The sequence below is a fragment of the Corvus moneduloides genome, chromosome 22, assembly GCF_009650955.1.
Source record: "Corvus moneduloides isolate bCorMon1 chromosome 22, bCorMon1.pri, whole genome shotgun sequence".
Taxonomy (NCBI): domain Eukaryota; kingdom Metazoa; phylum Chordata; class Aves; order Passeriformes; family Corvidae; genus Corvus; species Corvus moneduloides.
Genome location: NC_045497.1, coordinates 6418779 through 6433368, shown reverse-complemented (window position 1 = coordinate 6433368; position 14590 = coordinate 6418779). Strand labels below are relative to the sequence as shown.

The 14590-nt window shown below is 52.0% G+C and overlaps 1 protein-coding gene across 4 annotated transcripts in view; it reads left to right on the top strand.

Moving 5' to 3' along the window:
• The window catches only part of EPHB2 (EPH receptor B2), a 131534-nt gene extending 117210 nt beyond the window's left edge, over positions 1-14324 (top strand). For 3 of the 4 annotated variants that reach the window (XM_032131467.1, XM_032131465.1, XM_032131464.1), the window contains exons 10-16: positions 331-453; positions 811-1058; positions 1659-1874; positions 4445-4594; positions 8578-8771; positions 9600-9755; positions 13037-14324. In XM_032131467.1, the coding sequence (XP_031987358.1) occupies positions 331-453; positions 811-1058; positions 1659-1874; positions 4445-4594; positions 8578-8771; positions 9600-9755; positions 13037-13145 (1196 nt within the window). In that variant the 3' untranslated portion in view covers positions 13146-14324. The remainder of the gene's footprint in view (positions 1-330; positions 454-810; positions 1059-1658; positions 1875-4444; positions 4595-8577; positions 8772-9599; positions 9756-13036) is intronic. The other variant, XM_032131466.1, reaches the window with a different exon arrangement.
• Positions 14325-14590: the final 266 nt, after the last annotated feature.

Genomic DNA, 14590 nt, shown 5'->3' with positions numbered 1-14590 from the left:
GCAGACTGGACTGTCCCTCCTGCTTGCACAGCTCCTGGAAGGGTCACAGATCCCCCATGGAGGAGTCTGTCTGCAGTTTGTAGTCCAGGTTCACGATATAGCTCCCCACTGCCCCAACAATGACTTGTGGGCCAATGTTCATGAAATCCAGCTTTAACCATCCTGTGAAACAGGTTCTTTCTCAGACTGTTTCTCTCTGTCTGCTTCATACCTTGACTATGCAACTTGCTGAGGTGAAAAGACTGTCACTCAAACAGGTTTCTCTTTTCCTTGGTGCCAACCATTCCAGTTGCATCCGTCTGTCTGACTCTCTCCCTCACCTTTACGCAGTGACTCCAGGGATGAAGATTTATATCGATCCTTTCACCTACGAAGATCCCAATGAGGCTGTCAGGGAATTTGCAAAAGAAATCGATATCTCTTGTGTCAAAATCGAGCAGGTGATTGGGGCAGGTAGGTGACCTGGGAACAGCTGGCTGGCCCTCAGCAGCACGGGCTCCTTCGTGGTGCCAGGATTTGGGAGGATTTAGCCTTACCTGCACTGGGGAAACTGATGTCACTAAGATCTCACTAAGCCCCAGGCTGGATTAGAAGGAGCAGGGGTGTCCAGTGCGGGAGAAGCAGAACCATCAGCTCCCATGTGCACATAATGGCATGTGCAGTGCTCCGCACGGATGAGTGCGGCTGGAGGGGTGCAGAGGGGAGGGAACACGGATCAGGGATGGGCAGGGCAGGCACAGCTGGGACTGGGGGTCCCTCAGGGCACGGCAGAGGTGGGGGAGGCTGACGGGCCCTACCTTGCATTCACAGGGGAGTTTGGCGAGGTGTGCAGTGGGCATCTCAAGCTTCCTGGCAAAAGAGAGATCTTTGTGGCCATCAAGACCCTCAAGTCTGGCTACACGGAGAAGCAGAGGCGCGACTTCCTGAGTGAGGCCAGCATCATGGGGCAGTTCGACCACCCCAACGTCATCCACCTGGAGGGTGTGGTCACGAAAAGCTCTCCAGTCATGATCATCACTGAGTTCATGGAGAATGGCTCCCTGGACTCCTTCCTGCGGGTACGAGATCTGGGAGTGTGCAGCTCCAGAGGCTGTGCTAGCACAGAGGGGATTTTGGAAGGTGCCCTTCCCAGAGGCCTTCCCTGCCCGGCATGCCCTGCCACTGGGGCAGCTGCTGCACAGTGCAGAGGTCTGTGTTTCAGAGCACAGGTGGGGGTGGCAGCACCAGGGCTGTCATCTCTTACATGCCTGTCCACTCATCCTAGCGAGAGGCTGTGCCTACCTGCCCACAGGTGCACATCCAGGCTGAGCCGTGGACACAGAGGGACAGTCTGACACAGCTTTAACCCAGCAGGACTCCACCTCAGCCGCTCTGCCTAAATATTTCTGGTTCTGGGTTTGAAGGGGATAATTGACTCTGTCGAAGGGAAGTAACCTGGTCAATAGGAACAGATTGTCCTTTCTGAGCTCTCCTGTGCAGGGTGGGTGCATTTTGGGGTGACAGCAGCTGCCGTAGTGGTGCCCTCGGGATGTGTGAGGTGACTCCCAGCCCCTGTGAGCTCTGCGCTCCCCACCCTCCCTGGGAGGGAACATACTCATGGCATATCCTGCCACGGGTGTGGAAAGAGGCTCCTGTCACTCTGTCCCTGTGTCCCTCAGCAAAATGACGGGCAGTTCACGGTGATCCAGCTGGTGGGGATGCTGCGGGGCATCGCCGCGGGCATGAAGTACCTGGCGGACATGAACTACGTGCACCGGGACCTGGCCGCCCGCAACATCCTGGTCAACAGCAACCTGGTGTGCAAGGTGTCCGACTTCGGCCTCTCCCGCTTCCTGGAGGACGACACCTCTGACCCCACCTACACCAGTGCTCTGGTAATGCTGCTTTTCCAGCGAGGGAGGGACAGGGGTGAGGGAAGGAGCGGGAGAGGGAAAGGGGGGACCTCCCCCTGGACAGTGGGGAGCACTTTTTTAGGGTGTCAGCAGTGGAAAGGTCCCAGATGAGAATGTCCCTGAAAAGCCCGTGGTTGGGATCATGCGCTGCACCCTCCCCATGTGATTCAGCTGGGGTCTTTTGGGATGAGACCCCGTCCTGACAGATTTGGTGCCAGGGCAGCAAGTCTGGGTTTTTTACCATCACTGTCCAGTTGTGCTGCCCTGCTGTCCTTCCTCATGTTGTCTCACTGGCTCAGCCCCAGGAAGGACAGACTGAAGTGTAGGAAGTGTGGGTGGGTGCCAGATACTGGATACTGATCTTCCGGAGAGTATTCAAATTAACCAGAAAAAGACTCCTAGAAATGACTTCGTGATCATGTAACAACCTCCCAGGAACACCTCGGTGCCACAGACACAAGTGCCACCAAGAACTCGTGGCTCGTGTCAGGCTGCAGAAGGTGCACCAGGACCAGAGGATTATTTGGTTTTGCTCAGTGAGCTCTCAGCCAGGAGTCCTCATGCATACCACACAGCATCACTCTGCACAGTGCATCAGGATCAGTGCCCAGGACAGGAATTCTTGGAAATAAGTGCTGATAGAGCTGGGGCATGACCTGTAGGAAGTCACCTCTCCTGGGTCTTTTGAAGCTGGCAACGATGAGATGCCTGGCATAGCTCTTAGTGAGTTTTATGAGTAGCTGAATACCTAACAAACACCTAAAAATGTGTGGGTTTATTCTCATCTGTGTAGCTTCAGACATCAACTCGTCCATCTCACGCAGCCATCGATGGCTTTTACGATCACTAATAACATTTATTTTTCACAACATGTTCCTTACAGCCAATTAACTTTCCCTTCGTTAACTAAATACATGGTGTTTACTGCTGTTCTCTATCCCTGGTTTTGTGCCTGTAGCTTTTCTCTCTAATAATAAACTCGTCATCCCTAATTTATTCTCCTTGAACTGTGGGCACTGTAGCAGGACATTTATCATCCGTAATGACAGATTATGTGCACCTGCTGTACCAGAAGTATCTTCCTCTGCAAAATGGTTTTTATCATCATTCTCCCAGTGACCTTGTGTCCATGGGTGGGCAGAAGCCACAAGCTCTGGCCTGGGAGGTTCATGCTGGACCTTAGGAAAGTCTTCAGAGTGGTGAAGCTCCAGGTCAGACCTGACAGAGATGGGAGGTCTCACTGAAGTGAGACCCCACAAGGATCCCCCAAAGTCTAATTTCTACTTTAGGGCTTTTTTTTAGCCATTTTTAAAATCCACTGCTTGCCAGGAGCTCTGTCAAGAGTCTGCCTGATGGGGAGGACATCCTGTTTGGTGTGGGTTGCTTCGTCTTCCCCTCTTGTGGAAAACATAATATTTTGTCTGAGGTTTGTGGCTGTGAGAAGATTAAGGAACATTATCTTTTTTCATTATTCTGGCATGTACTGGGGCTGAGTCCTGGGAGACCCTTAATAAGACATGGCAGTTGTTCATTGACAAAATATAATGTTCTTTAATCTTCTCACAGCCACAAAACACAGACACTTCTGCTTATTTTTTCATCACGGGGGAAGATTTTCCCTCCAGAAGGTCCCTCGAGTGAATGGCTCAAGTCCAAAGTCCCTGGTAGAAAATCAGGAGGCAGGAAGGGCTTAAGCAGAGCCTTGCAATCCCTGTGTCCCCACTTGTGTGTGCCACTCCTGTGCTTAACTCCTCAGTGGGAGTGGAGAGTCCTGATTTCTCCAGAGCTGGGTGACAGAGACCCCAGTGCCCACCCAGTCCATCCCATTTCCCACCAGTGACCCCCATCCCATGCTGAAGGATCAGAACCTGCTGGATCAGGTGTATATCCACAGACAGACTGGGACACCAGCACTCAGCCCAGGAACGGTGGTGTATTGCTGACTTCCAAGAGACGAAGCTGTAGAAGGCTGAGGAGGAACGTGTTCTCACTCCCTTTATTCTGCTCTGGAGGTAGCCAGGTGTCAGCAAAAGGACGGAGGGAGATCACTTTGGGTTTTTTACATGCCTGGCCATTCCCTTTTCTACCAGAGACCCTCTTAGCACTGTGGGCATTTTGCCATGCTGAGGATCACTGGAGCAGGAGGCAGGGGGAAGGAGCTGGCCTTGGTTAAGGTGATGACGAGGAGGCTGAGGGGACACGTCCAAGTGACCTGTGGAGCAGTAATGAAGAGACAGAGCCAAACTCTTTGCAGGGGCACCAGATGATACAAGAAGGGGCGATAAACAAAAACATGGCTGGGGAGGTTCAAGATGAACAACAGGAAAAGCTCCTTCCTCAGGTGGTGGGACACGTCGCCAAATGGGGAAAATCATCAGCTTTGAAGGCTTGCAGCGTGGCTGGACAATCCACATCCACCCTGAGGGATAGATAGTCCTGTGCTCCCTTCCTTCTGGGATTTGACCAGAATATCAAAGGCAGATATTGTGGGCACTGCTGGTTTTCAGCTGCTCCTGCTCTCTGTGTCACCATGGCCTGTTTTTATCTTGCAGGGTGGGAAGATCCCGATCCGATGGACAGCACCTGAGGCCATTCAGTACCGGAAGTTCACCTCGGCCAGTGACGTGTGGAGCTATGGAATAGTCATGTGGGAGGTGATGTCGTACGGAGAGCGGCCCTACTGGGACATGACCAACCAGGACGTGAGTTCAACCAGGGCCAGAAACACTGGAACGGGGAGCACTGCAAGGCCAAAGCGTGGCCACAGCCTGTCCCAGCCTGTGGCATGTCCAGAGCCTTCTCTGTCGTGGCAGAGGTGTCCAAGGTCAACAGCTTTGGAAGCAGTAATGGGGATAATTTTGGGATTTGTTCTGGCCCCATGGTGCTGCTGTGGCAGAGGTTGGGCATGGCACAGTACCCACTGCACAGGGTTAAGGGGAGCACCCCAGGAGTGTTGGCAGGTGCTGAGAAAGGGAAGGAGCAGGTGGGTGGAAAAGGAGATGTCCCTGAGCTGAGAGCCCGTGGAGCAGAGCTTCATCTGCAGGGATCACAGGCACTCCAGGAAAGTCTGTTACAAAGCCACAGAGTGGCTTGGGTTGGAAGAGACCTTTAAAGATCCTTTCCTTCCAACCCCCTGCCATGATCAGGGACATTTTCCATTAAATGGTCATTAAATCTCCCACGGGAAGCTCAGACTGGGGTCTGTAAGAGGCTAAGTAACTTAGACACAGCTAGAAACCAAAACCATGAGGTACTTCAGAACATGTTCAATTTTAAATATTTCATTCCTCTGCTCTAATTCAGGTCAAACAGTTACATGCACTCCTTGCTCCCCGGGATCCAGCAGTTTCCCTGCCTCCCTGCAAGGATGGCCCGTGGCTGCAGTCCCTGCCCTCAGCACAGCAAGGCCGTTCCTATTCCCCCTGCTCCTCTTGGCCTGGAACCTGGGGCTCAGAGCCCGCCTGGCCGGTGGCAGTGAGTGCTGTGAGGATGCTGCACCTGCATGTGTGTGTCAGAAGGGCTCTTTTAACACTGTCTCTCAGAAGTGCTGCCCTTCCTCCCCTCATGAGCACTCAGGGTGTAACGCCAAGCTCCTGGGTGGACCCTTGGGACACAGAAAGCTCGTCCTGGCTCTTGCAGACCTGCTCATGGCAGTATCTGCCTGGCTTCCAGTGTGTCCCAGAGCAGCCTCTGGGCAGTCCCTTGGAAGCCTTCAGACATCCATCTCCACCATCCTGTGGGCTCCTAAGGCCTTGCCTTAGAGGGAGAGAGTGAGAGCCAAGCTTCCACCTGCCTCCTGTCCCTCCTCCTGTCCCTGTGAAAGATCAGACCTTTTCCATCTCAGTACATCTCCATCCATGCCACATCAGGTTTCTCCAGAGTGGGATGGTTTCCTCCCTAATGCCTGGTGGGAAATTTATGAGCATGAATTCCTAAGCCTGGAGCAGGTTGATGATGCCTTAGAACCTTTGGCTGATCACAGCCTTGCCCCAGCCCCTGCCACACCAGGAAAATGTTTCCATCAGTTCTTTGAGGCAGAGGGATGGGACTTAGGGGTCTGCCCTTCTCAGCAAGGACAATTCCCTTCCTGCTAAGCCTTCGTTGTCACCTCAGTTTCAAGCATGTCCTGCACCAGATGTCCCTGTACCTTCCCCTCCCTTGTCCTTCTCCTGGAGCTCTTCCCTCGCTGTTTCTCCTGGCACAGCGGTGGTGCAGCGGCAGCTGCGGTCGCTGTGCCGGGATGGCAGAGCTGGGCCTGTGCCCTGGCACCTCCCGCTGCGCGTCGCTGTCCCCAGCCCCTGCTGCCCCTTTCCCTGCCGCGGGACACGACGGCCCAGAAGCTGTCACCACTTAAGCACAGCTGGTCCTGCTGCGGAGGAGCGTGGCGGATATTGAGGGCAGATTACCCTCCTGACCCTGGGGTGTGAGCGCCTGGGGCGGCTGCTGGGAGAGGACACGGAGAGAGCTGGGGCTGGGGCTGCCTCTGGGATGCGGCTGATGGCAGCGGGACTGGCTGGGAACAGCTCAGCTTGGGCAGAGATGAGTGCTTGGCGCTTGTGTGGTGCTGGTCCCCACCTACGCCTCCCCTGCCGCTGTCCTGGGCAGACCTGACACCCCAGGAGCTGGGCTGGGGCTCAGCACCCCTTGGGAGGATCCCTGAGCTGCACAAAGCACATCAGGAGCCATGGAATCATTGAGGCTGGAAAAGGCTCTGAGATCGTTGAGTCCAACCATCAACCCAGCTCTGCCACGTTCACCCTAAACATGTCCCGGGGCCACATCCACACACCTTTTGAAGCCTTCCAGGGATGGTGACTCCGCCACTTCCTTGCACAGCCTGTTTCAATGCTTGACAGCACTTTCCATGAAGAAATGTTCCCTACCATCCAATCTAAACCTTCCTTGGTGCAACTTGAGGCCGTTTACTCTAGTCCTGCCACTTGTTACCTGGAAGAAGAGACCAACCCTCCCCAGCTCCACCCTCCCATCAGTGATTTGTAGACGAGTTGCCTCTGGTCAGACCTTCACAGGCCCTGTGGGGCACCACCATGTCCAGCCAGCGCAGCAGAGCTGGGGAAGGACTTTTCCATCTGGCAGCTTCTGGCAGCAGCAGTGCCAGCCCCGTGTCTGAGGTCAGCCTGCCCAGCACCTTGGCCACACATGACTGCAGCACCTCCCAATCCATTCCCTGCCTGGAGCCACAGGCCATCTCAAACCCTGCCAGATGCCCCACCTCACACTCTGGGTTGTTTGGCATGGATCAGCCACCAGCCCTTCCCTGTTTCTCTCCTATTCCCATTCCCAGTAATTTTCTCTGTGTGGTCTCCCTGCTCAACAATATATCCACCACCACAAGTATGTCTAGTCCTTCTGCAGGATGCGGGCACAGCCCTGGGCAAGTATGTCTAGTCCTTCTGCAGGATGCGGGCACAGCCCTGGGGAATCCCACCAGGAAGATCTCTGTCCTTGGAATTGTGCAAGACATGGCTGGACAAAGCCATGGCAGCCTTGATCCCATGGTGAGAATAGCCAGAGACATCGAGGTCCTTCCTTGGGATCCCTGAGGGAGGTCCTGTCACTCTTCCTCCCCTTTTCCATCATTCCCACGGAGAGTTGCTCATTTCGAGATCTGCTCCTGCTTTCTGCAGTGTCCTCAGTTCTGGTTTTTGTCCATCCTTCTGGGTTCCATTGCCATGCACAAGCCCATCTCTGGTGTCCAAGGCTCCTTCTGCTCGTCCTTCAGTGCCTGTGCTGTGCACGGCCAAGGAGGCAGGAGAACCCTGCCTGCACATGCCTCTGTTGGAGGAACAGATGTTCCTGGAAGAAGTGGAGCAGCTCCATCCTCCTTTGTCACCCAGGAGAGGATGGAGGGCTGCAGAGTGGCAGGGAGGTGGAGTTCCCCTTGAAGAAGATCCTCCAGCCCTTGTTCCACTGGACACTGCAAGACCAGACATTTTCCCGGATTGTGTGGAGCAGTAAGGAGGGACCAGAGCCTTCTTGGATGAGCCTGGAGCTGCAATGGGGCTTAAGCAAGCTGTGCTGCAGCCCTTCTGTGCACACTGCATCCAAGTTCTCCTGGGCCTGGCTCTGCTGACTGGGGTCTGAGTCCTCCCCATGGTGTTCTGCACTTGCACAGCACTGCAGGAAGATCCAGCTGTTTCTGCTGACTGAGCACACCCAGCCCATGGCACAGCCCCGTCACCTGGACGAGCTGGTTTGTGTCAGGAGCAGAAAACACCACGGGAGGATGGAAAACACAGGGACAGGTTCCCTGTCTGTAACTCCCCCCTTCTCTGGATGGGGATGTTCTCCCAGCAAGCTGTTGTGCTGTGGCCTGTCGGGAAGTGCGATCCCTTCCCTCTGACTCCCCTGCCTGGAGCTGTGGGATCACACGTCCTGTCAGGGCAGCAGGGACACTCCTTTCCCCAGATCAGGAGGCTGGTCATGACAATCAGCCAGCCAGGCCGGATGGCTGAGCAAGGCTGGTGTCACCTCCCAGGACACCTCACCTGACCTGCTGAGGGCTGGAGGTTACCGTGTGAGGTGGGGGTGAGATGGGAAGGCAGCGGTGAGTACAGGCTGCAGGATCAGTCGTGTCAGTCACCCTCAGGATCCAAGAAAAGGCACATTATGAACGAAATAGGTTTTATCACAGCTGTATTGATGCTTCTTTCTCCTCCTGCAGGTGATAAATGCCATCGAGCAGGACTATCGACTGCCACCACCCATGGACTGCCCAAATGCCCTTCACCAGCTGATGCTTGACTGTTGGCAGAAGGATCGAAACCACAGGCCCAAATTTGGGCAGATTGTCAACACCTTGGATAAAATGATCCGAAATCCGAACAGCCTGAAAGCCATGGCACCTCTCTCCTCTGGGTATGTGTCTCTGTCCTCCTCTTGTCCTTTGGCTCCTCTGAACAGGTCTGGTGTCCTCTGGGTCCTGGTGGCCCCATCCCTGCACCTCTCAGGAGCTACTTTAGAGCTTGGCCCATGTTTGATCCCTTATAGGGAGGGCATTGAAAGATCACAGAATCACAGTGTGGGGTGGAAGAGACCTCAAAGCCCATCTCAGTCCACCCCCTGCCATGGGCAGGGACACCTTCCACTGTCCCAGGTTGCTCCAAGCCCCGTCCAGCCTGGCCTTGGACACTGCCAGGGATCCGGGGACATCCACAGAGCAGGGATACAGATGTCAGGGTCCCTCTCCTTGGATAGCTCTGGTGAGCACAGGCAGCTCATGGACAGTGCACTCTGCACACAGAGGAGCACCTTGGCTTCATGGACATGGGGATGCTGGAGCAGTGGGATTGTCCTGGTATTCCAGTCCCACTGCACTGGAAGCAGATAAAGCCCCGTGAGGCAGTGTGGAGTTTCCCTGGGCTGGCTGGGATGCACCAGCTTGTGGGAAGCACTGGTCTTGTTATGAGAACGAGCTTTCTCCCCTTGTGCAGCCAGGATTTAAAGCTGCATCCCATCATCTCTGATGGTTCCTGCCTCCCCTGCATGAACTGCTCCAGAAAGGCTTCCCTGCTGCTCTGCACAGCCCCTCCCTCGGCAGGACAGTGGTTTCTGGGTGGAATCCCACCATACAGTGCAGTGCCTGCACCGTGACTGATGCTGATCCAGGTCCTCCAGCTGCTGGAGGGCTCAGGAACAGTTGTGCTTGCAGCTCTTGGTCTGTCATTGCCCATTTCTGTGTTTCAGGATGAACCTCCCCCTCCTTGACCGCACAATCCCAGATTACACCAGCTTCAACACTGTGGATGAGTGGCTGGATGCCATCAAGATGAGCCAGTACAAGGAGAGCTTTGCCAGTGCTGGTTTCACCACCTTTGATGTAGTATCTCAGATGACTGTAGAGTAAGTGCCCAGGCTTTGAGTCCCAAAACACAAGGGAAAGTCCCAGCAGTTTTATAGCAGTTGGTATTGAATTAGATTTTATTTTCATACGATGTAGTTTTACTTTTATAGAATTGTTGCTTTGTGGAGCCACTTCTAATCTATTCAGTCTCCAGACCATGTGTCTGTCACTCTGCACCTGCAGAATTCCTCTCCCCACTGCCACATTGTGAAAATGAACACCCCCCAAGGGTGTCCAAACCCCCACACAGAACAAATGGAGATTTCAGGCCAGCATCAGACAATTCTCCAGAGCACTTCTGAACTCTGCAGTCCTCTTGGATGGCTGATGTACTGATGGAGACAAGCATGGTGCAAAGTTCTGCCTAAGAAAGGCAGAATCACAGAGTGATCACAGAGTGGTCACAGTTGAAAGGCACCACTGGAGGTCATCCAGTCCAACCTTTCTGCTCAAGCAGGGTCTTCTAGAGCTCTTCACTCAGGGTTATGTCTGTGGGAAGAGATTTCACCCCCTCTCTGGGCACACAGTAAAGAAGTTCTTCCTCGTGTTCAGGTGGATCTTTCAGGTAGACTGCTGATTCTTTGTCTTTCACTGTGAGAGGACTATACCAGCAAGAATATAAACACTGATTGTTTAAATCCCGTTTGCATTAAACTAACATCAAAATGTTGCAACAACATTAAGGAAAGAGAGAAACAGCGATAGGAAACTTAAAATCTCCCCTCAGAATGCAATTAACCTGCTGGTCACCTTCTCCTCTATGGACTGTCAGAAGGAAACTTTCCAGTATTTATGTCATGGCAACATAAGCATTTTTTCTTTCTTCCTTGTCATATATCAAGATCCAAACAGATTTCTGGTGATACTGAGCTGTTGAGCTCATTCTTGTTTTAAAAAAGACCTTGACATCGATTTCTTCCCATTGCCTCTCATGCCATTGCACATCGAGCAGAGCCCGGCTCCAGCCTCAGGCACATCCCCTCACACACCTTGCTAAGATCCCCTTGTGGGGGGTGGTTTCCAGTTTGTGCTGCATCCACTAAAATCATCCTGCAGTGACAAATTTTTAGCAAGTTCTTCGGAGAAAGCAGGCAGCTGAAATGTCACTTCTGGTGGGTTTTGAAATCCCTTGGGGCTGGCTGGGGCTTTGATGCCTCTGCTGAAAGATTTGTGGCTGGCTGCAGGTATCTGTAGAAACCCTCCATCTGCAAGGGCTACAATGCCTCTGAGCCTGGTGGCCAGAGAGGTTTTTGGATCATCCAGATCTTAAATGTACCAGTGAGTCAGAATCCATTCACTCAAACAGCCACTGTGACCTTCTCTGGCTTTTTGTTCTTATTTGCTGCTGGGAAGTTCCCATGGCAGTTCTGACTTTTTTGGGACATCTGTGGTACAATCCCAAGGCTCTGGGGAGGATTTTGGCACAGTATTTGCTGTGTTTATGCAGCAGAAAGAGAGAGAGTCCACAAAATCTGAGGGGCAGGGAAGAACTTCGACCACAGAGAGGTATCAGACCACAACCCAGCCCTGCCTGGATTCTGCTATATGCAATATCTGACAGCAAGCAGGATGCAGACAGTCCAGCTAATGCTGGCTGTTCTTTCACAGACATCCTCTGTGTCCCTTAAATGCCACTTCTCCCAGTCCCTTACCATGGCCCTCAAGTCCTCTGCAAGAGCCTTCACCACAATTCCAAAGGCATCCTCAGCTCATGTCCCACCAGTTTTGGCAAACTTCCATTCCGCATTCCTCACCTGCTTGGCTGGATGTAAAATAGCGAGGACAGTCCAAATCCTTTTTCCTTGGAAAATTGTGGTGTAACAGGACTTGACACCACCCCCTGATGTTCACTGGCCTTTGCAGAAGTTGAAAGGAATGTCAGTGCAGCTGCTGGTTTGTCCAAATTCGGAGAGCCAGCAAAGTGTGAATGTTTCCTGAAAACTGATTCAGTTCACCCAATCCACATGGTCTCAACAGTGACCTGCTAGGAGGGGCTCTCACTGCTTTGTCTGCAGCCTCAGACACCTGGCACACCAAATTGTCTTTCGAGAATCACAGAACCATTCGAGTTGGAAGGGACCTGAAAGCTCATCTTAAAGCCATGGGCAGGGACATCTTCCACTGTCCCAGGCTGCTCCAAGCCCTGTCCAGCCTGGCCTTGGGCACTGCCAGGGATCCAGGGGCAGCCACAGCTGCTCTGGACAACCTGTGCCAGGGCCTCCCCACCCTCTGAGCAAAGAATTCTTTCCCAATATCCAATCAAATATTTAATGTCCAGGGAAAAGCTTGGAATACCAGGCTCGTGCAGAGCCACAGTCTTACTCTGGTTTACAGACACGAGTGAAGAATTTTTAGCACCCTTTGGAGCTTCTCTTTACCCTTCTTTACCCAATAACCTCCACTCTACACATGGCAAAGGTTTTGCCACTCTTCCCCTTAAAAGTCTGCTCCTAACACTCGAGGACAAAAGGCACCTGAAATTCCTTCCAGTCAGGTATGGGTCATGTGGCCTCCCATCCCCTGATGGGAGGAGGAAAATCTGAAGATTTTGTGAGTGAGGTTTGTCCACCAAGGGGGAGATGAGAGCAAGCTCAGCTGGAGACACGGATAGGACCAGTTTAGAGCCACAGTCATGCTCTTGGCGTGACCTTTATTTCTCTCAGATGTCTGAATCTATGAAAAATAGAAGCTGTCCAAAACTGAGATTGCCATGATTTAACAAAAGGGTAAGTGCAAAAATTGATCACTTCTTGGTCTTAGCAGCAAAAAGAAAAAGCATCAAGAACAGCATCATGTGCATATGGAGGGTCAGATCCATGCTGAGGAGGGCTGGAAAAAATGGGTTAGTGTGTCACAAAGTGAAAGAGCATCCAAAATCCAAAACAGTACAAGGGTAAAAAATTTAAGACAAATTGACTCACAAGCAGAGAGCAGAGCCTGTGGCATTTGCTTTCACACTCTCTGTTGAGGCTCAGGACTCTGAGGGTGCTGCAGGTAGGTGGGAAGTGCAAACATTGGACCATAAGCAAGAAAAAGTGAAAGAGTAGAGGTTTCACAGGGCTTGCATCTGTTTGTTGCATTCATGGAAGAAATCTGTGGATGCTTCAGCTCCCTACTGTTCTCATGGACTCCTGGAATCAGGGAGTCATAGAATCACAGAATCGCAGAATGGTTTGGGTTGAAAGGGACTTTAAGGATAATTTTAAATACCATTTGTGATCTTGTTCTGCTGTGAGAAAGTATCTCCTGATATTTGTGTTTGTTTCCTTTCCTCCCCAAGGGACATTCTGCGAGTCGGGGTCACTTTAGCAGGACACCAGAAGAAAATTCTGAACAGTATCCAGGTGATGAGAGCACAGATGAACCAAATCCAGTCTGTGGAGGTTTGATAGCTGCCTGTCCTCCCACTCCTCCTCCTCGAGGCCCTGCTCCCCTTTGCCCCTTTATGTCCAAGCTCCAGTTCCTGAGTGTTCTGCATGGACCAGAGACAGGCAGCTGCTCTGAGGATCACGGCAGCAGGAGGGAACACCCTGTCCTCAACAATGAGAAGTCGCCAAGAGCTTCTAGAATTTAAGCAATGGAAAAAGGGAACAAAAAAAAAAAAAAAGACAACTATTTTGGAAAAAAAAAAACGAAACGAACTACGAAATATTTTTAAATAATAATAAAGCAATTGCATTCTTGAAAAGGGCTCCAAGGCCAATGGGAGTCTCCAAAGGAAGAGAAAAGAGCAGCTTCATGTTTCCTCTTGCACAAGGCTGCTGCAGCTGGGCCCAGGCACCTCTGGAGCGGTGGGACTTCTCCAGGAGGAGGAATGCAAGGAAAGGCCCCGAGAAGCACATCTCTTCCTCCCGTGGGCTCTGGGAACGCCGTGAGCTAGGCCCTTCCCCAGAGCCCCTGCGAGCAGATCAAACGGGGAGAGCTGAAGCTCTTTGGTGCTGTGGAACCAAGTGCATCTCAGAAACTGATGGACTTCTTCAAAAGCTGAAGACTTTTTTTTTTTTAAAAAAAAACGAAAACAAAAACACAACAAATAAACTAAGACTAGAGGAGGCTGTTTCCGACAAATGAGAAGGAATCTGTAACGCCTGGGGGGGTGGGGATGGGGAAAACCAATCCTTTTTACATCTCTTATTTTCTCTTGTCATGGAACAGTTTTGTGAGTGACAGTTTCTTAAGGGTTCGTCCATCCACCCTCCAATGGCATCGTGTCTCATACATATCATTGCTCAAGACTTTTAGTGATGTCCTTTCTAGATGCCAATGATCTTTTCCCAGAAGACTTCCCAAGTACAGTATGTAGTAGTTTTTGATTACAAATGCTGACGTGTACCTTTATTTTTCGGTTGTCATTGTTGGGAGATTTGTCCTTTTACATTGTTTTGTTAACACCAGTTTGTGAGTTTGGGGTTGGAAATTTTCGGTTGTTTGGGGGTTTGGTTTTTTTAATGAAAAAGAAATGACATCTCCAAGCATCATATCATCCAAGAACTTAGATCCCTTCCCTGGGGAAGGAAAAACTGCAGCTTATTGACCATATGCCAGGAGAAAAAGGTTTTTTATATGCACATTTCCTCCCGTTTGCTTATTTGTTCTTTCCAATTGGTCGTGGCACGACAGATGTTTGTGGCTCTCGGGGTTCCAGGTGTTGGCCAAGGCGAAATGGCCACCAGCTCAATTCAGGGGTGAGCAGCATCACGAGGGGGTTGGGAGGGAAGGAAGGGAGGGTGGATGGGTTTTGTGAGGGAATGATGACTCCACAGCTGGCTGTCAGAGCCCTTTGGAAATGTCTGGCTGCTGAGGAAGGCGTTGGATTGGTGCGGGGAGCACGGAG